Raw genomic sequence first — 22,003 nt, forward strand, 5'->3', positions numbered from 1 at the left:
TCCAGACTGGCTAAAATATCTGAAGTTAAGCCTCTTTACAAGAAGGGGTAAAGATATACCATCAAACTATTGAGCAATTTCTATTTTGCTGGCTTTCTCAAAAATATTTGAAAATGTTGTGTTCAAGCATCTCCTTAAGCATCTGACTGCAAATAATATATTGTCCAAGTCACAGTTTGGATTTCTTAAGGGTTCTGATGTAGAGAAAGCTGTTTACACTTACAGTGAGAATGTACTTAATTCATAAGATAATAAATTAGAGGCTACTGGCATTTTCTGTGACTTGTCAAAGGCCTTTGACTGTGTGAGCCACAGCATTCTCTTAAGTACATTAGAATATTATGATGTCACCGGCAATGCTGCAAAATGGTTTGAGTGTTATCTAACTAACAGGAAACTAAGGGGGTCATTGCAAAGTACCAGTCAGTCTTCATCTGGCTGGGAATTAATTACATGTAGTGTTTCTCAAGGTTCCATTGCTTTTTCTTGTGTACATTAATGACCTCTCATTTGTTACATTGCCAGATGCTAAGTTTGGTTTGCTTGCAGATGATACAAACATTGCAATAAGTAGCAAGTCAAGTAGAGATTTAGAAATAGCTGCTAATCAAATTTTCACTGACATTAATAAGTGGTTTAAAGCTAATTCACTGTCATTAAACTTTGAGAAGACCCACTACATGCAGTTCAGAACCTGTAAGAGATTTCCTTCCAGCATGAGTATTACATACGAAGACATGTAGATCGAAGAGGTTGACAGTGTTAAATTTCTGGGATTACAACTTGATAATAAATTCAGATGGGAAGGGCATGCCACAGAATTGCTTAAGTGCCTAAACAAGTCTGTGTTTGCTGTGAGAATTGTGTCAGATGTAGGACGTATAAATATAAAAAAAACTTGTATACTTTGCTTACTTTCAGTCTATTATGTCATATGGGATCATATTCTTGCACAACTCATCAAGCCGAGCAAAAGTTTTTAGGGTGCAAAAGTGTGTGATAAGAATCATTTGTGGTGTAAATTCAAGAACATCATGTAGAAACCTGTTCAAGGAACTTTGTATTCTAGCCACTGCTTCTCAGTATATTTATTTCTTAATGAAACTTGTTGCAAGTTAATACATCTCTATTTCCAGCCATAGCTCAATACATAGTATCAATACTAGGAATAAGAACAATCTACATGAAGACCTAAAATCACTTACCTTGGTCCAAAAAGGATCCAATGTTTAGGAACACAAATTTTCAATAAATGCCAGCAACCATTAAAAACTTGGTTTTAGATAAAGCACGGTTTAAACTGAGTTTGAAAGACTTTTTTGTAGGCAACTCCTTCTACTCGATAGACGAATATCTTAACAGAGACTGTTAAGCCAGCTTAAGTAAAAATATCTGTTAGATTTCAGTTCTGACAGCACTTGGTCACAACAGTCAAGATTAGGTATTTTGTGTATGATAAATTTATTAATAGTGCATAACAGTGTTTCATTCTGATAGCACATTAATTCTGTAAATATTAGATGGCACAGTTTACCGCGTTGTATTCACCTATTTCGACAATCTCCTGACAAATTATCAGGGTAGCAAGTATTATATGTAAATTTTTCTTTATATTATTCTTTCTGACATGTTTCACAACCACAAGAATCATCTCATTATTTGGATCTAAGGAACAAAAACTGAATCTAATCTAATCTAATCTAGACATGCACGTATTTCTCAAGGACATTTGCATTGAACTATACAGACACTATCAAATACAGACACTGCACTAAATGTATTTCATGCCAAAGCACGGCAAACTGATGAGAAAAACATTGTCTATCCCTATATGGAAATCTTACGAATGGAATATGAGCACTTTAGAATGCAGACATTACGACTTGTGGAAGTTTGGATCAGTCCAGGAGGTGTGTACAGACAGCTGAAGTGATTTGGGCAACCACTTGAGATAAGCGAGAAATCCAGATTTGAGTCCACGTCTGGCCCAAATTATTGTGTGTCTATAGTAAAAACCATACAGTTGTTGTAATATCGCATACTTGCAACTGTGAATACATTTCATAACACTGTATTCTATTATGTGAAAAGTCTTTGAGCCATTCCCATATCTGGGAATCTACTCCATATGCTCACACCTCCACTGACAGTTTGCAGAGGGGCACCGTGTCAAATGCTTTCTGGAAACCTAGGAATATGGTATCTGTCAGTTGCCCTTCATATATGGTTTGTAGGATATCATGTGAGAAAAGAGTTCATATGAGTAATGCTCTCTAAATTCATGTTGATACGTCAACAGAAGCTTTTCTGTCATGAAGGAATTTATTATATTCACACTTAGAATATGTTCAAGAATTCTGCAGCAAACAGATGTTGACAATATTGGTCTGTAATTTTGTAAGTCCATTCCTTTACCCTTCTTATATATAGGAGTGACCTACACTTTTTTCTGGACTCTTTTCAGTGAGCAAAAGATTTGCAATAAATACAAGCCAAGTAAGGGCAATGATGAACAGTATTCTCTGTAAAAACAAATAGCGATTCCATTCAGACCTGGCGATTTGGTTGTTTTCAATTCTTGCAGTTGCTTCTGTACGCCTGGGATGGCTAATAGTATGTCCTACATACAGGAATCAATGCAATGGTCAAATAACAGTGTGTCTGAATGATCCTCTGGCATGAATAATTTCTTAAAAATAAAATTAAAACTTCAGCTTCCCTTCTGCTGACTTCTACTACCACACCCGACTGGTCAATGAGCACCTGGATAGAAGCCTTCAAACTGCTTAATGATTTTACGTAGGAGCTGAATTTTCTCTGTTTCTTGGCATTTGCTGAGGTATGAGGGTGAAAGTTGTTGTTTGTATATTGATCTTTTTATCAATGCATTAATTTCTCCTTTTATCTGTCGATATATCCATATTCATTTTTCAACTGAGAGGTAACAATTTCTGCTTTCTTTTAAACAATGGAAAATCCAGGATGGAAAGTAACAATATTTTGAAAAGGAAAGTTGCTACTCACCATATAGCAGAGATGCTGAGTCACAGAGAGGCACAACAAAAAGACTGACACAAATAAAGCTTTTGGCCATTAAGACCTTTGTCAACAATTGACGTGTACACACACGCGCGCGCGCGCAAATGCAAACACAACTCTCACACACGACTGTAGTCTCAGGCAACTGAAATCATACTGCGAGCAGCAGCACCAGTGCATGATGGGAGTGGCGACTAGGTTGGGGTAAGGTGGAGGCTGGGGCGGGGAGTAGGAGGGATAGTATGGTAGGGGTGGCAGACAGTGAAGTGCTGCAAGATAGACGGAGGGCAGGGGAGAGGTAGGAGGGAACTAGCAGAAATGGAGAGAAGTAAAACGATTGAGTGTGATGTTGGAATAACGGCTGTGTAGTGCTGCAATGGGAACAGGAAAGGGGCTGAATGGGTGAGGACAGTGAGTAACAAATGTTGAGGCCAGGAGGGTTACAGGAATGTAGGATATATTGTAGGGAAAAAGTTCCCACCTGCACAATTCAGAGAAGCTGGTGTCGGTGGGAAGAATCCATACGGCACAAGCTGTGAAGCAGTCACTGAAATGAAGGATGGAGCATGTTCAGGAACAGGGTGGCCCACTTGTGTTTTGGTCGCAGTTTATCAGTAGCCATTCATGTGGACAGACAGCTTGTTGTTTGTCATGCCCACATAGACTGCACCACAGTGGTTGCAGCTTAGCTTGTAGATCACATGACTGGTGTCACAGGTAGCCCTGCTTTTGACGGGATAGATGATGTTCGTGACTGGAGTACGTGGTGGTGGGAATGTACGGGACAGGTCTTGCATCAAGGTCTACAGCCTAGCCACCTATGGTCGTTGCATCTGCAGTGGCGAGCGGTCCATCCAAATGTACTGAAGGTCTCACTGAAGCCTTCACAGACTGCAATTATTCTCTCAACCTTGTACAAAAACAAATCTCCCATGCCTTGTCTTTCCAATCTCCCACCACCTCCCAAAGTCGCACCATCTGGCCACAGAGGAGCATTTCCCTCATAACTCAGTACCACCTAGGACTGGAGCAACTGAATTACGTTCTCCGCCACGGTTTCGACTACCTCTCACTGTGCCCTGAAATGAGAAATGTCCTGCTCACTATCCTTCCCGCCCCTCTCACAGTGGTATTCTGCCGTCCACCAAAACTACACAATAAACTCATCCGACCTTACACAACCCCTGTTCCCAACCCCTTACCTCACGGCTCATACCCCTATAATAGACCTAGATGCAAGATCTGTCCCATACATTCTCCCACCACCGCCTACTCCAGTTTGGTCATGAACATCATCTATCCCATCAAAGACAGGGCTGCCTGTGAAACCAGTCATGTGGTCTACAAGCTAAGCTGCAACCACTATGGAGAATTCTATGTGGGCGTGACAACCAACAAGCTGTCTGTCCGCATGAATGGCCACCGACAAACTGTGACCAAAAAACAAGTGGACCACCCTGTTGCTGAACACGCTCCATCCTTCATTTCAATGACGTTTCACAGCCTGTGCCATATGGATCCTTCCCACCAACACAATTATGCAGGTGGGAACTTTCCCTGCAATACATCCTACGTTCCCATAATCCTACTGTTCTCGCCCATCCAGCCCTTCCCTGTTTCCATTCCAGCACTACACAGCCATCATTCCACCATCACACTAGTCTTTTTACTTCTCTCCTTTTATGCTACCCCTCCCTTCCCCACCTCTCACCTGCCCTCTGTCTAACCTGCAGCACTTCACTGTCCACCGTCCCCACCATACTATCCCTTCCTCTCGCTGCCCCAGCATCCTCCTTACTCCACCCAATCGCCAATCCCATCATTCACTGCTGCTGCTGCTCACAGTGTGGTTTCAGTTGCCCGAGACAGCAGTTGTGTGTGTGTGTGTGTGTGTGTGTGTGTGTGTGTGTGTGTGTGTGTGTGTGTGTGTGTTGTTGACAAAGGCCTTAAAGGCTGAAAGCTTTATTTGTGACGAGTGTTTTGGTTGTGCCTATCTGTGACTCAGCATCTCTGCTATATGGTGAGTAGCAACTTTCCTTTTCATAATACTGTTTCTGCTTTCTTTGAATTTCCTGAATTACATTAGTAAACCACAGTGGGAATTTCCTATTTTAACCCACTTACTCGGCACATACTTCCCAACAGTGCAATTTCCAACCTGTTTAAACTTTACCCATAATTCCACTATGCGCATCAGAACTAACTTAAGTTCATTCAGTGTCGAAGAGGGATGCTAACCACTGCTTATCCACTCTGTCTAACAAAAGTACTTTTTAGACTTCTTGATGGATTTATTAACTTAAGTATGCATCACTACTGTGATGACATCATTATCATTAATCTCTGCCTCTATATAGACACTATCAGTAAGGTTAAGCCGGTTTAAGTACAAGGTTTCAAATATTTCCATTCCATGTGGGTTGACAAACTAGCTTCTCAAGACCATTTTTGGAGAACATTTTCACAACTACTTCAGAAGACTGACTGTCGGTACCGCCTGCAATGAATCCATAGATGTCCCATTCTATCCTCTGTAGGTTAAAGTTGCCTCCAACTAATGTTACATGACCTGGGTATTTCTTCACTACTGTGTATAGACTTTCTTTGAATGATTCAAAAACTGTCACAATGGAATCATGTGGCTGATAGAAACATCCCATAATCAGCCTGAGTTCCCAAGAACTGTTACACACATCGAGGTAATTTCACAGTCAGGCTCAATTTTTACCTTCAAATTGTCAACTGCAATTAACTTTTCCCTCTTTGATATACATTCCATGCTTTGCTAGATATTTCCGAGCTTTCTACTTTGGGTTTCAGCCAGATCTCAGTTTGAGAATAATCTGAGCATGACAACTTTCACGGCGGGCAGTAAATTCTTGAGCTTTGTTATGAATATTTCGACAATTTAATGTAAAAATTTTGACAGTTGAAATACCTTTACTTTCTATGCCATCTGATTTTCTCTCTCTATGTAACGACTGGCGAGCATTCATTGGAGGACCTAAAACTACTGCCTAGCCTAAAACACCCCACAAGCACTCTGCTATCCAAATAGCTGCTTCCTTTCTGTAGTGCACCCCTGAACTGTCAAGGAAGTCCTACAATTCTCCACCCCACAAAATAGGTGCAGAAATCTGCAGTTAAGACCATCACAGAATCGATGGAGCCTCCAGTTAAGATCCTCTACTTGGATCCAAACCAAAGGAACTCTATCAATTCTGAGTTCAATAGCATAAATTGTGAGTTCTACTTGGGCTTAATGAGGGAGGCCAGAGGCCGTCACCACTTCCACGAGCTGCCCATACAAACAGATGATAGCCTCGAACTCTGAGCGACAAGCACCTTTCGTGCCAGCCTAAGCCAAAACTTCAAAATGACCGCACCCTGCAGCCTCGAAAGCCACATTCAGAGCCTCCTCCACATTTTGGCTATCTGTAGCAGAGTATTTGCAGTTGCAGAGCATGGTCTCAGGAGGTGACAGTGATATGAGAATGAGTGTCGTAGTGGTGAAATGGGCAAGTGTGTGAGCATTCACAAACGGTAGAACCACTGGTTTAAGGATCTCCTCCACGTGTGGTGTGGCTGGCAGGGAGCCTATTAGGAACACTAACAGTGAACGGGGCCCGTAGGATATCATCTCCACTGCATGGTATGCTCCACTGCACCTCCAAAGATGGAAGCAGTGGTTTTTGCTTCCAGGGCAGAAGTGGGACTCGTCGCTGGAGATGAACTTCCAGCAGTCTGTAGGACCACACGTCTAACACTGTCGATACCAGGTGAGTCAGGCACCACACTGTGTGGGTGAGAGTGGCAGCTACTGTAACGGTCAGTGTGCGGTGAGCCGTGCACAGTGCCACCACCTGCCAACGGTACTAGCATTTACGGGTTGTTGTACGCATGGCAGTACAGCCCATCGAATGGCTCCTATCACCACTGTCGGATTTGTTTTGAGCGTGGCGAACAATCTGTCGGTCCTCCCTCCTTACGGTACGTGCTGGACATTAAGACACTACATGTCGTGCTACCAGCAATGGGCAATGGTGGTGTCCGTACGACAGGTGTGGTGTGCAGCAGGACTACCCCAGACTCTCCCACCCCACTGTTGAGCCTATTCCATAGGCACAGAGAATGCTCAGGTGATGCCCTAGTGACGCCTCCCCCTATCATAATGGCCAGCACAGCTGTTTTGGGACCTATGGATCCAACATCACAGCTCTGATTCTCCCCAAGTGCAAACTTAATCAATGGCACAGCTGGTGGTGTGCAACATCCAAACCCAGTTCACAGTGGATCAGCTAGGTCCTTCTGGGTGCAGCTATTCTTATGATGATCAGTGTATTTTTAAAAAAGAAATTTTATTTTAAACAAGTAAAAAAGTGACTGCTGTACGTGCCTCCTACAAACTTCAACAATATATATTTGAGCCTGGGGAATGAAAAGGGAAGTTGCCACTCACCATACAGCAGAGATGCTGAGTTGCAGATAGACACAACGAAAGGACTGTCACAAAATAAGCTTTCGGCCATCAAAGGCCTTTGTCGAAAATAGATACACGACTGCAGCCTCTGGCAGCTGAGACACAGCAGCAGTGCATGATGGGAGTGGCAACTGGGTGGAGGTAAGGAGGAGGAGGCGGCTGGGTGGGGAGGGGGAAGAATGGCAACTTTCCTTTTCATAAAATTGTTACATTCCATTCTAGATTTTCCATTGTTTGAGTTGAGCCTGGGGAGACTTTTTGTGTCTTTTTTTCCTTCATGTAATGTATCAGCCATTTTTAAAAGACTATAAAGAATAAAAAGAAAAAAAAGTGTTTCATAGTTATTGCACAGTAATTTCTGCCCTCCCTGCCCACCAATCAAAAGAAAAGAAAAATCCCTCCTAGCCATCAAAGCCATCACACTGAGTCAAATAGTTTGTATCATAAATGCAGGAAAAGTATAAAAACCATCTACATTAAGCACACTATATAAAACCCATTAGTCAATTGCATGGGCTTATGTGCATGTTACTGATCTTTTAAAACATTATACGTCTTATAGTACATCGGAAGCCTTCAAGCTGCTTTGTGTCTGAACGATTATTTATGTATCTCCTCCCTGTCCACCCCACATTAGAAATAAGATACAATTAATGCTACACCCACTCAGTTATATTAAATATATTAGCTTTCAACATGTATTCACTATTATTTCTCAAAAAAATTAAGGAATAAAGATACCAATTTGATAAACATGAAGGTAACTGTAATGGTTCTCAAAGCATTGGGAGGTTGGGAGGAGGGGCAGGGAGAAGGGGCTGGGGGTGGGGGAATACCTTGCTATATTACAAACATCCTTTTTAAATCGTGTATTTACAGCTCTCATGGGTGTTCATACATGTTAAAATTAATTCTAATTTTTTTTCCACTTTTTGTTGAACACACACCTCAAGTCACTCTGTAATAGTGTGAATAACGGTTTCAATACCAAAAGTATAAATACAGAACATACTTTCTCAGTATGACAAAATTCCATGGCAAAAATACAGTCACTTTACACATACACTAACAATTCATTTGTAATTCCATTGCACTAGTCTGTTTACTACTGAGGAAAGGTGAAAGCAGTATCAGAAACTCCCAACCTTGTAAATCCCCAACCATACTCAGTCCTATTTTTTAAACGAGTACTTGCTACTAGGAACACACATATGAGATGCAGGCAGGTCGAACTTACTTGTTTCTCAATTTCCAGTTTGTGATTTCTCTTGGCAAGTCCCTGCTCCTCTCGTTCTGCCTGAAGCTGCTGATGTGCTGCTTCCACCTCAGCAAGAATATTTTCTCGCTCCAGTATTAGAGCACGTTGTTCTGACAGATTGCGTTGAAGCTTTTCTTCCAGCTGAACAGATACAAAATTAAATGAAGACATATTGCAATACAAACAAACTATTGAAACTTATTACTATGATTAAAAAAAATTACTGCTTAAATTCACTGTCTCATTTACTTAAAGGTTAATGGAAGAGAGGAGGAGGAAGGTTATACATCAGTGGCTGACATGAAATCGTATTTTAACTGAATTTCTCACTTTACCTACAGCTATGTGACTACTCTGCAATTCACACTTAAATGTTTGGCAGAGGATCCATGGAACCACTTTCTGATTATTTATTGACTATTCCATTCTTAAATAGCATGTGGGAAAAATTAACATCTAAATCTTTCAGTGTGAGTTAGGATTTCTCTAATTTCGTAACAAAAGTTATTTCCCTCTATGTAGGTGGGAGTAAAAAAAACTATTTTGCATTTGTAGGATAAGGAAGGTGACTGGAATTTCATGAAAATATTTTTCCACAGCAAAAAATCCCTTTATTTTAATGACAGACACCCCACAACCCACTTATCTTATCTGAACACATTTCCCCTCTGTCCCCCTCCACCCTCCCTTTTCACTGTAATACAAAATGACTTACCCATAAATATAAATTCCCCATCAGTTCTGTTTGCAGATGATACTTCTTCTTTAATTCAAGATGAAGATGCAGAAAAAATTTCGAGCTCTATCATAAGCATACTGGATACACTAGAAAGCTGGTTCCAGTTAAATGGGTTGAAACTGAACATTGCAAAAACCCATATGGTACATTTCAAAACGAAACATTCAAAACTTAAAAGACAACATAACGATCAACCTATAAATGAAGTTTACACAGTCAAATTCCTGTGACTAAATGTGGACAAGAACTTACACTGGAATATACAATTTGACTTCCCATCAAACAAACTAAGCAGTTCTATATATGCAACGCAAATACTAGCAATTTCCACCAACTTGAGTACACAAAAAATTGTTTACCATAGTTATTTTGAATCAGTCATTAGATATGGAATAAATTTCTGTGGAAGTTCAAGTAGTGTATCTCGAATACTGGAACTGCAAAAGAAAATTGTCCAATACATGTGTACTGCATAGCAAACGGAGTCTTCTCACTCATTATTTCAGAAACCACAAATCCTGACTGTTCCCTCCATATACATTTATGAAATTATAATCTTCCTACACAACAGACAAAAGTTATTTGAGGAATAATTTTAACCATACATGTAACAGAAGAAATAAAAATAATTTTATGCTACCCACACACCAGTTGAAATTACATGCCCGGACTCCACAGTAAATGGGGATGACAACATATATAACAAGTTAATGAACAAAAACATATTTAATATGAAGCCAGAAATCTTAAAAATGAGGCTACAGCAGATTCTGTGAGAGAAATGCTACTATTCAATAGAAGAATTCATAAAGGATGGAATGGTAATTTGAACAAGGGGTAATTAAGTGTTATATTTCATTGTATGTATGTACATACAACAATATTCTCTTACTATTATAATGCTATTTGTTAACATCAGCAGTTCTTTGTTTACAGTGAAATTCTACCACAATTTGATATATCTCCTGTATCTGAATCAAATGATTTTGATTATGTAGCTTATGAGACAGATAAACTACAATTCACAATTCAACAAGTTGCCCTTCTTTGTACTATTGTATTGTCCTCCATCAACCCTATCTGGTAAAGATCCCATGCTTGACACCAATGTTCCAGAACAGTATGGGCAATAGCACTGTAGGGATTCTCTTTCGTATATTTTTCACATCTTCCAAGTGTTCTGCCTAAAAATTGCAGTCTTTGGTTCACCTTCCTCCCAAAATTTTCTATGTGGTGATTCCAATTTAAGTTGTTTGTAACTGTAATCCCTAGGTATCTGGTTGAAAAAACATCTTTTAAATTTGTACTATTTATTATGTAACTTAAATTGAATCAATTTTTCAGTATTCATGAGGTGGGCTCTACACTTTTTATTGTTTAGGGTCATTTTCCCCTTTTTGCACCAAGAAGATATCTTGTCTAAATCATTTTACAATTTGTTTTGATCTTCTGATGAATAGACAGCAAACTACAGCATCATCTGCAAACATTCTAAGACAGCTGCTCAGATTGACTCCAAAATCATTCACACAAATTAAGAACAGCAGAGGGCCTATAATACTTCCCTGGGGAACCCCATAAATCACTTTGTTTTCACTAGGATAACTTCTCCTAAATCACTACAAACTGTTATATTTCTGACAGGATATCATGCATCCTGCCTCACAACTGATACAACATTTCACAGCCATGTAATTTGGTTAGATGCTGCTTGTGAAGAATATTGTTACAAGTCTTATGAATATCTAGAAATATGGTGTCAACTTTAGGACCCTTGTTGATAGCACTCATTACTTCATATAAATAAAGAGTCTGATGTGTTGAAAATTTGTTGTTGGTGTCTGAAAGCACAAAAGTATTCACCCCTTTGCTAACTTGTTAGATAAAGATACGTAAGTTATGTGAATCGAGCTTACTTGTGCAGAATCCAGCAGAGAGAAGAAAAACTGTACAGTGTTATGGATAATTTGGCACAAGTAATATAATATGATATGTATGTAGTTCATTATGATCCTGTAGCACCATGAAATTCAAGTGGTGTGTGTGTGTGTGTGTGTGTGTGTGTGTGTGTGTGTGTGTGTGTGTGTGGGCGCACCTTTTGCCTGTTGCCTATTTTTGACAAAGACCTTGAACCCGAAAACTGCTGAGCTGTCCTGCACAACTGCTAAGTGTAGTTCTGTGAAATTATGATTAACATCTGAACAGGTATTTAATGTTCTGAATGAACATTTGGGTATGAGAAACCTGTTATCAATATGGATAATATGATTGTGCATAGCTGGTAGCAAGCGGACATGTTCATGTATCACCAGAATTTGATTATTTCCAAGCATAGTTCAAATGAGTTTTTACTTCCAACATAAAAACAAGGAATAACCCCTTCAATACACGTTCCAAAAGAAGAATAAATTTGATGCCTTCAAAACATTTTGGTAACTTTTTTTTTACAATTCTTGGATATTAGACAAGAGGAAAATGATCACAGGCTCATTACACATTTTAATTTAAACCAAGTTTGGCAGAACACATCAAAAATTGCCCATTTGGGAAGTAAAAACACTGTTCTTTGTTAGGACACTACTTTTGCTCAAATTTTGGCAATTTCTTTGAGCATAATTGTTGAAGCACAGTACGAACTCCTACATCTACATCTACGTTTATACTCCGCAAGCCACCCAACAGTGTGTGGCGGAGGGCACTTTACGTGCCACTGTCATTACCTCCATTTCCTGTTCCAGTCGCGTAAGGTTTGCGGGAAGAACAACTGCCGGAAAGCCTCCGTGTGCTCTCGAATCTCTCTAAATTTTACATTCGTGATCTCCTCGGGAGGTATAAGTAGGGGGAAGCAATATATTCGATACCTCATCCAGAAACGCACCCTCTCAAAGCCTGGAACAAGCTACACCGTGACGCAGAGCGCCTCTCTTGCAGAGTCTGCCACTTGAGTTTGTTAAACATCTCCGTAACGCTATCATGGTTACCAAATAACCCTGTGACGAAACGCGGAGCTCTTCTTTGGATCTTCTCTATCTCCTCTGGTATGGATCCCACACTGAGGAGACGTACTCAAGTATAGGTAGAACGAGTGTTTTGTAAGCCACCTCCTTTGTTGGCGAACTACATTTCCTAAGGACTCTCCCAATGAATTTCAACCTGGCACCCCCCTTACCAACAATTAATTTTGTATGATCATTCCTCTTCAAATCATTCCATACGCATGCTCCCAGATATTTTACAGAAGTAACTGCTACCAGTGTTTGTTCCACTATCATATAATCATACAATAAAGGATCCTTCTTTCTATGTATTCGCAATACATTACATTTGTCTATGTTAAGGGTCAGTTGCCACTCCCTGCACCAAGTGCCTATCCGCTGCAGATCTTCCTGCATTTCGCTGCAATTTTCTAATGCTGCAACTTCTCTGTATACTACAGCATCATCTGCGAAAAGCTGCATGGAACTTCCGACACTATCTACTAGGTCATTTATATATATTGTGAAAAGCAATGGTCCCATAACACTCCCCTGTGGCACGCCAGATGTTACTTTAACGTCTGTAGACGTCTCTCCATTGATAACAACATGCTGTGTTCTGTTTGCTAAAAACTCTTCAATCCAGCCACACAGCTGGTCTGATATTCCGTAGGCTCTTACTTTGTTTAACAGGCGAGAGTGCGGGACTGTATCGAACGCCTTCCGCAAGTCAAGGAGAATGGCATCTACCTGGAAGCCTGTATCTAATATTTTCTGGATCTCATGAACAAATAAAGTGAGTTGGGTCTCACACGATCACTGTTTCTGGAATCCATGTTGATTCCTACATAGTAGATTCTGGGTTTCCAGAAATGACATGATATGCGAGCAAAAAAACATGTTCTAAAATAAGTGAGAAACTGTAGCAGCCCGGCAGTCAGTGAACTCCTCACGACAATGGTGGGGATAGTCATCAAAAGCTCAAGGAATTTATTCAAATTGACACGGCTTGAAAATCGAGAACGTTTTATTCATGTATGCCATCGCGAAAGACTCCGAGGATAAGTAGTATAACAATTTTGTGAAAATTAGTGATTATTTGAGTGCTTATAGGTGCGTTCAGTTTAATATTATGATTATTTATGCAGTATATACATTCAAACAATTAATCAAAAATGACAGTAAATTAACTAAATCATAAGTAACAGCCAATTTCATGACCATAAGACAAGGTAAAGAAGCAGTGAACTAAAAGCAATTGGTGCCTCCAGGAGTAATGTTTGATGATTTGACACTGTGAAAACTTGACTGGAGAAATTTTGAGGGACTGATGACCATAGATGTTAAGTTCCATAGTGCTCAGAGCCATCTGAACCATTTTTTAGAAATTTTGAAGAAGGAAGGTTAGCAGTTTTTATCATAAAATGCACTTATGCCTTGACACACAAATATGCCCAAAACTTTATGACCGCTGCCCACTGCAACGTTGTATGCTGCGTGTTGGTACTGAGGGCACGTGACACAGTAAGAGAAGCATATGAGGGAGCAGAGACGAATGGGGAATCATTCTAGCGATGCTAAATGATGCAAATGTGAAATTCACTGACTCACGTAACTTTGGCAAAAGCCAGATTGTTGTGGCCAGTGCCTGGGAGTGAGCATCTCAGAAATGACCTACACCTCATCACAGAACACAGGGACCAGAGACTTGACTGCTCCCCAAAGCAGGATACGCGACAATCTGTGCCAGATCTGGCAACAGAGTACAATGCTGGCACAGGCACATATGTTTTGGAGAACACTGTTCAGCACACAGTGTTGAATGTGGTGTTCTATGGAAGAGGACCCCTACATGTTCCCATGTTGACCCAACATCATCATTAATTATGATAATAGTGGGCACAGGACCATTGAGATTGGAACACAAATCAATGGAATCAAATCATGTCACCCATTTATTGTTACACTAGATCAATGGTTGTGTCCAGATAAACTGTCCTCCAGGCGAACGGCTGCTCAAAATATGCATGACACCATGGATGCAAGTCAGTGGGAGCAGTATTATGTTATGGGAGACATTCACTTGGGCTTCCATGGGATCTGTGGTTGTAATCAAAGGCTCTATGTTGTATGTGCACTATATGGACATTACCAGGGACCACTTATAACCCCTTATGCTTCCCCAATAGCAATAGCATCTTCCAGCAGGATAACTGTCCGTGTCACAAGGCCAGAATCATGCTGCAACTGTTTGACGAGCATGACAGTGAACTCAAGTTGACATTTTGGCCATCAAATTCAGGTTATCTGAATCCGATAAAACCTAAATGGGATGCTATCGAGCATCAGCTCTGCATCCAGAAATCGACTGCTCATAAATTATGAGAAGTGTGTGACCTGTGCATAAGCATCTGGCACCACAAACCTGTGGAAACCTGTCAAGTACTTGTTGAGTCCATGGCTTGCAAAATCATTGCTGAATTGCATTCCAGAGGTGGACCAACACACTTTTAAGTAAGTGATCATAATGTTTGGCTCGTCACTGTATCTTAAAACAGAGATGAACAAAGATTTATGCAGTAATTTTGCATTGCACATAAATTAAGTGATAAATACTCCATAAACAGGTTACTGTTGTACTGTGGCCTCATGTACTTCACTATGTTCTGAAATATTCTGCCACATTTATACATTGCTTCCAAGTGGAAATTACACTATATGCAAAAACAAAAATCCAAAATTACTAGTCTCGTACAGAGATCGCACTAACACCAATGAAAATCTTGCTTCTGTGTTTTTACATGTTGCATTATAGTTTATCTGATTTGTTGTGTAATGGAAAGTCAAATGAAAACCAAACACTCTCTTCAAATGGACCATGAAATGGTTCCATTCAAAAGCAGTCACCACCAACATTAAGACATTTATCCCACTGGGAACGAGATGATCAATTCCTGTTGGCTGCTGATGGACCAACAACCGCACCCACTCTTGCACTTCCATGTCCGACTGAAACTAACATCCACATACACCTTTCTTCAGGTTGTCAAAGATGTGAAAATCACATGGAAAAGATCCAGACTGTATGGACGACATTGCAGTGTTTCCCAACGAAACTGCCAAACTGTAGCCTTCATCTGATTGGTAGCAAAGCACTAAATTGTCATAAAAACTAGGTAATAAAATTGTGAACTCTCAGTCCACCAGTGAACCTTTATTACAAGTTGTACCACAGGGCTCAATCCTTGGACCCTTTCTCTTCCTTATATTTATTAACAACATTGCACAACTCATTAACTCCCATATTGTAACTTATGCAGATGACATATCAATCTTATTCTATGGAAGTGAATCTAATGAGCTAGAATCTCTTGCTACCAGTGGTATAACAGAAGTAACAAAATACTTCAATGATCAGGGACTCAAGATGAATGTCACCAAATATCAACTACTGACATTTAAAACAGGCAGTTCTCACCACAACAATATGAATAGTGTGTGTAATATCTCTGCAACAGAAAATGGTAAATTCCTGGGTGTGTATGTTGATGAAAATTTGTGATGGGCATACCACATTAATTTCGTATGCGGGAAAGTCAGTAGTGCCACATATCTCCTCAGCCAGCTTGCAAAGATAGTTCCTAGCCAAGCACTGAAATTAGTATATTATGGAAAACTTTACCCCTATCTTAATCACGGAATTGAACTACGGGGCTTGTGCAGCCAATGTACATTTAAAAAGAATACTACTACTACTACTACTACTACTACTACAGAAAAGAGCAATGAGACATATACATGGGATGGGACATAGAGATTCATCTCGTGAAGTGTTTGTGCAGCACAAATATCTGACAATATATTCTCTGTACATCTTCAAAATAGTTGTATTTTTTATAAGTCAACCAACAGAAGCTATCAAGGGCAGTGACGTACATGATCACAACACTAGAACAAAGTGTAACTATTTCCGTAACAGAACAATGTTAAAAATGACTGATAGAAGTCCATATATCAGTGGCTTAATTTGGTACAACAAGCTACCAAACGCTCTAAGAACTTACATGGGAAATGTCTTTAAAACAAAATTAAAATCTTTTTTAATAGAAAAATGTTTATGTTGTTTCAACAAATTTTAAGATACCGATTGTAACAGCTGTAATGTGATAAATGTAAAAAATAGACATAAGAAGCAACAGCTACACAATATAGTGTATTTTATAAGTGTAAATATAACCATAGTATTAAGTCTGACGATTGCAAAAGCCATCATTACGATGGCTCCACGCAAAGAAAATGTAAATAAATAAATAGTGTGGGAATAGGCATTACCATACAACAGGATGACTCCATACGACATCATTCCTGGGCATTTTGACTTTACGCTGCATCGCAGTTTCTGCACAGTATCTTCAGAGAAATGTAATTGTGGTTCCACGCTCAAGGAAATCAACAAGCAAAGGGCCCCTAGATTACTCTGTGCTTGGTCATTTCATAAAAACCTTCCTATTTAAATAGGCACTGTGAAGAGTAAGTCATTCTCCATTTAGCTTTCAATAGGAGGTGTTCTGCACAGTCAGTCTCTGTTAAAATATCTTGAGTGAACTGTGAAATGTATTTTATTCATTTCATAACGTACACAATTTCAGAACATATGTCTGATGTACAGGAGACATGTCAAGGTTACAATTTGCTTATTTAAAATTTTGTCACACTTACAATAATACTTTGTGGAGCAGTTACTTACTTAAAATTTGTCAAACTTACAATATTTATATCTACTATAACTATCATAAATTTTTATTCCATTTTAGGGATCCAGCTCAAAGTATCACTACATACTTCATGAAATCTTCCACAGAGTAGTAGCATCGTTCAATTAGAAAATCATGTAACTTGCTTTTTAAAATATTTATCTTCATATTCATTATGTCACACCCTTTTATTGTGTTGTGAATTTTCATACACTGAGGAGTCTGAGCAAGCTGTTTTAGACGATGAGAGATGAGGATACAGTTTTCTTTATGTCTTGTATCATATGAATGTTCAAAATGATTGTTTTTTTAATAGATCAGCTCTGCCGCGTACAGAAAAGAACCACCTCAAAGATGTATAATGAGGGGACAGTTAATATTTTTAGGTCTTTAAATAATGGTAGACATGATGCCCTCAGCTGTGCAGAGCACATGTTGCGAATTATTTTTTACGACTTTAAAATCTGTGTGATGTTTCCCAAGTTACCCCAAAAAATTATGCCATATCCAATAACTAATTCAAAGTTGCTATAATATGCTATTTTTCTGGTGGCCATATCAGTGGCACAGGCCAAAATTTCCATTGCAAATGCAAGGCTGTTTAATTTATTAGCTGGATAATCTATATGAGAATTCCAACTCAAAGTTCTGTCCAAGTTTATTCCCAGGAACCCGACCGAGTCAAGTTCTTCCATTTTTTTTATTTTTGTGAGTGATGCAGATTTCTTCAGTTTTTGACTGTTTGGCTTTGAAACTCATGATGTGGGTTTCTGAAATGTTCAGCCTCAAGCCATTTAGACTGAACCATGTTTCCAGATAACTTAAAGTATTTATGATACTCTGTGGTATACTGTCAGAATTTTTATTTTTAATTAGGGCAGAAGTATCATCTGCAAACAAAGTTAAATGATTATTTATATGGAGAGGCAAGTCAAATGAAATGAGCATATAGCATTGTTGGCCAGGAGGTCCCATATGGGGGAGTTCGGCCGCCATATTGCAAGTCCTTTTCAGCTGACGCCACTTCGGCGACTTGCGGGTCAATGATGATGAAAATGATGATGAAGGACACACAACACCCAGTCCCCTGCCAGGAATCGAACCTGGGCCCCCTGCGTGGTAGGTAGAAATGCAACCGCTACGCTACACTAGGCGGTCGAGTGGTAAGTCATTTACATTGAACAGGAATGAATTGGGTCCAAAGATTGAGCCTTGGGTCCAAAGATTGAGCCTTGAGGAGCACCTTGTGACACAGTTTTCCACTCTGAGACGTAATCTGCTCCATTTGATGTGATTACTACCCTTTGTTTCCTCTCCCAGAGATATGATTCAAACCATTTCAAAGCAATATTCCTCAATCCATACCTGTTGAGGTTGAAAAGCATCAGGGCATGGTTTACAGAGTCGGATACTTTTGTAAGATCACAGAATATTCCTGCGACCTAGCTTTCGTATCTAGTTATGAAGTAAAAACAAAGATGATGTGACTCACCATACGAAAGCGCTGGCAGGTTGATAGAAACACAAACAGACACATACATACACACAAAATTCAAGCTGTCGCAACAAACTGTTGCCTCATCAGGAAAGAGGGAAGGAGAGGCAACAGTTTGTTGCGAAAGCTTGAATTTTGTGTGTATGTAAGTGTCTGTTTGTGTTTCTATCGACATGCCAGTGCTTTCGTATGGTAAGTCACATCATCTTTGTTTTTAAATATATTTTTCCCGCGTGGAATGTTTCCCTCTATTATATTGATATATTTGGCCCAAACTCTTTGTCTTTAAATATGTCTACTTGTGTCTGTATATGTGTGGATGCATATGTGTGTGCGTGTGTGTGCGCGCGCGAGTGTATACCCGTCCTTTTTTCCCCCTAAGGTAAGTCTTTCCGCTCCCGGGATTGGAATGACTCCTTACCCTCTCCCTTAAAATCCACTTCCTTTCGTCTTTCCCTCTCCTTCCCTCTTTCCTGATGAGGCAACAGTTTGTTGCGAAAGCTTGAATTTTGTGTGTATGTATGTGTCTGTTTGTGTTTCTATCGACCTGCCAGCGCTTTCGTATGGTAAGTCACATCATCTTTGTTTTTAAATATATTTTTCCCGTGTGGAATGTTTCCCTCTATTATATAGTTATGAAGTAATTTTTTCAATTAACTCATGTATCACATCTACTGTGTTTTTGCCTTGTTGGAAGCCAAACTGGTTATGTGAAATGATATTCTGTGTGATGAAGCTTTGTATCTGTAAAGCAGCAATTTTTTCAAATAATTTTGATATGACAGGGAGTACAGAGATGGAGTGATAATTTCCCACATCATCTTGTGAACCTTTTTTAAACAATGGTTTTACTTACGCATATTTTAAGAGAGAGAGGAGGAGCTATTATGTTGTAAACATCTTTAATTATTTTGGTGGGTGGCCCACGCCAGCCAGCAGACTTTTTGTGTTTTAAGGAGAGTGTGATATTTTCAACAAATTTTGCTGAGACTGTGTTGAACTTTTAAGACATTCACTGGTATTACCTTTTAACCCAAAACTATTTACTTTCTGCTCGTAATTTGCTATGTCTAAATCAGAGTTTGCTATATTTATGAAGTACTCATTGAAGCACTCAGATATTTTGAGCTGGATTTACAACCAATTTTTCCTTAAGTTTGATTTTTGAAATATCTTGTTTGTGATTTCAGACGCCTAATTCACACTTCACTACAGACCATACTTCCCTTGTTTTATTTTTCCGCTCAAGAATGAACTTGTTATTTCCCATTTGTTTTGAGGCTTCACAACTTTTTTAAAAATAGTTTTATAGTTTCTAACATATTTTACAAAATCAGGATCTTTGTTGTGCTTCAGCTGATTGTGTGGCTTCCTTTCCCTCTCACTGGATATTTTTATTCCTGGTGTGAACCATCTTATCTTACTTGGTGTTTCGTTACAATATGATCTTGGCAGGAAAGTTTCATTAAATACTTCAAGAAAACTGTTTAATAATGTACTAAAGTTTTCATTTGTTGAATCACCATCCCCGAAACACCACTTAACTTTACTTAGTTCCTCAAAGAATATTTCTATATTTGTTTTATTGACACTTCTTTTGATATATTTTTCTCATAATATGTGTATCGGTTTTTGGCAGTGAGACAAACGAGGCTGAGTGATCAGAAAGTCCTAAGTTTAGACAGAATTGATGTACATTATCAAAGTAGTAATTTGTTACAATGTTGTCGATGCATGTTGCTGAGTGGATATTTTCTCTAGTGAACTCCAAAAAACTTAGTTAAAAACCAGACTTTTTAAATGAATCAATAAATTTTGTCGATTGTTTATTGTCATATTAAAATCTGCTGCTATTACAATTTTTTTCTTCTTTTCTTTCTTTAGTTTATCTAGCAAGCACTGGAATTTGGAGAGGAAAGGTGTGACTAAGGCCCTTTCTGGAATTCTGTAAATTGAAATGATTATCATATTAAGGTCTTTAAGCTCTATACAACAACTTTCAAATATGCAATCTTCATTTAAACAATTAAAATCTGTTTTCACTTCATAGCTTATAGAAGAATCCTGGAGTATGCAGCAACCTCCGTGAGATTTTTTTCTCCCTGCAATAGCTGCTTGCACATAGAAATTTTCAATTTTATTTAAAATATTTATTGTATTAGAGCTAAGCCAGTGTTCATTTAAACAAATAATTTTTATGCTTTTACATTCTGTGGGAAGAATTGTAACTCATCGAGTTTGTAGCTTAGGCTGCTGGAAGATTTAGAATTTAAGCCATTTATATTCCAGTGCATCAAATAAGAATTTTTGCTTGTTTTAATGGTATTAAACATACATTTTCGTAGACACTCTTTATCAGTTTTCTTTTCAGCTAATAGGCATTTTTCTTTTACATCCCTTCCAGTAAATATTAGTTTCCCTTAGTTTCAATGGCTTTGCAAATATCCATAAACATTTTGTTGAAGGTCATCAATCCTAGTCTGTTTAGATGCAGTCCATCCTTGGCTAGACATTCCTTGCCCAAACTCGTATCTGAATTTATAAATATAGCACCTAGTCTGTCACAACACTCATTGAGTCTGCAATTGATTCGATTGATATAACTGTCACTCATCAACTTCCTGTTTATGATTCCACTGATCACTATCCTGGAAGCAGGGTAAATTTTTCTGGCTGATCAGATTATATTTTTTGATTTGTTAATAATTTCCTCTTCACTGTATCCTCAAAGGGAATTTGTCCCAACATAGAAGAAAACGGCTTTGTAATTTTGGTTCGCTTCTTTTTTGATGTTTTCTCTTCAATTTGCAATGCTTTTAAAATAGTTACTGAGCTGATGGAACCTAATTCCTGGGCAGGCTTCAACTTCACAGGTTGGCACTATGACATTTTTCAACATGGAATCGCCAATTATGAGAAATTCATTTTCAGCTACACTTTTAATGCTATCTTTTGTTCTCGAACTTTTCACTTGTCCATTTATATGTAGCATTTATGTCTACCGAGTCTGCACTTTGTTTTAATTCATGTGACATGAATCACTCATCTTGCAAGGAGCTCGTATTTGTATACCTCCGCGAATGGTGTACTTCCTTGTAGGCTTTACACAATAAAAAAAAACATTGAAGACATTTATTTAAAGCTTCTCTTTGGAATATTTAACAACAGCATTGATAAAATTTTAACAGGTATCAAGATGGACACTTTCATTTGGTTGACAGCCTGAACCTCTGAATAATACGTAATATGCAAGATGCAGTACC

The 22,003-nt window shown here is 38.8% G+C and overlaps 1 protein-coding gene across 3 annotated transcripts in view; it reads right to left on the bottom strand.

Annotated features, from left to right (window-relative positions):
• LOC124544869 (trichoplein keratin filament-binding protein) overlaps positions 1 to 22,003 on the bottom strand; it is a 754,849-nt gene that overhangs the window by 19,976 nt on the left and 712,870 nt on the right. For all 3 annotated transcript variants that reach the window (XM_047123585.1, XM_047123583.1, XM_047123584.1), the window contains one exon: positions 8,757 to 8,918. In XM_047123585.1, the coding sequence (XP_046979541.1) occupies positions 8,757 to 8,918 (162 nt within the window). The remainder of the gene's footprint in view (positions 1 to 8,756; positions 8,919 to 22,003) is intronic.

This window comes from Schistocerca americana, chromosome 8, assembly GCF_021461395.2.
Source record: "Schistocerca americana isolate TAMUIC-IGC-003095 chromosome 8, iqSchAmer2.1, whole genome shotgun sequence".
Classification (NCBI taxonomy): domain Eukaryota; kingdom Metazoa; phylum Arthropoda; class Insecta; order Orthoptera; family Acrididae; genus Schistocerca; species Schistocerca americana.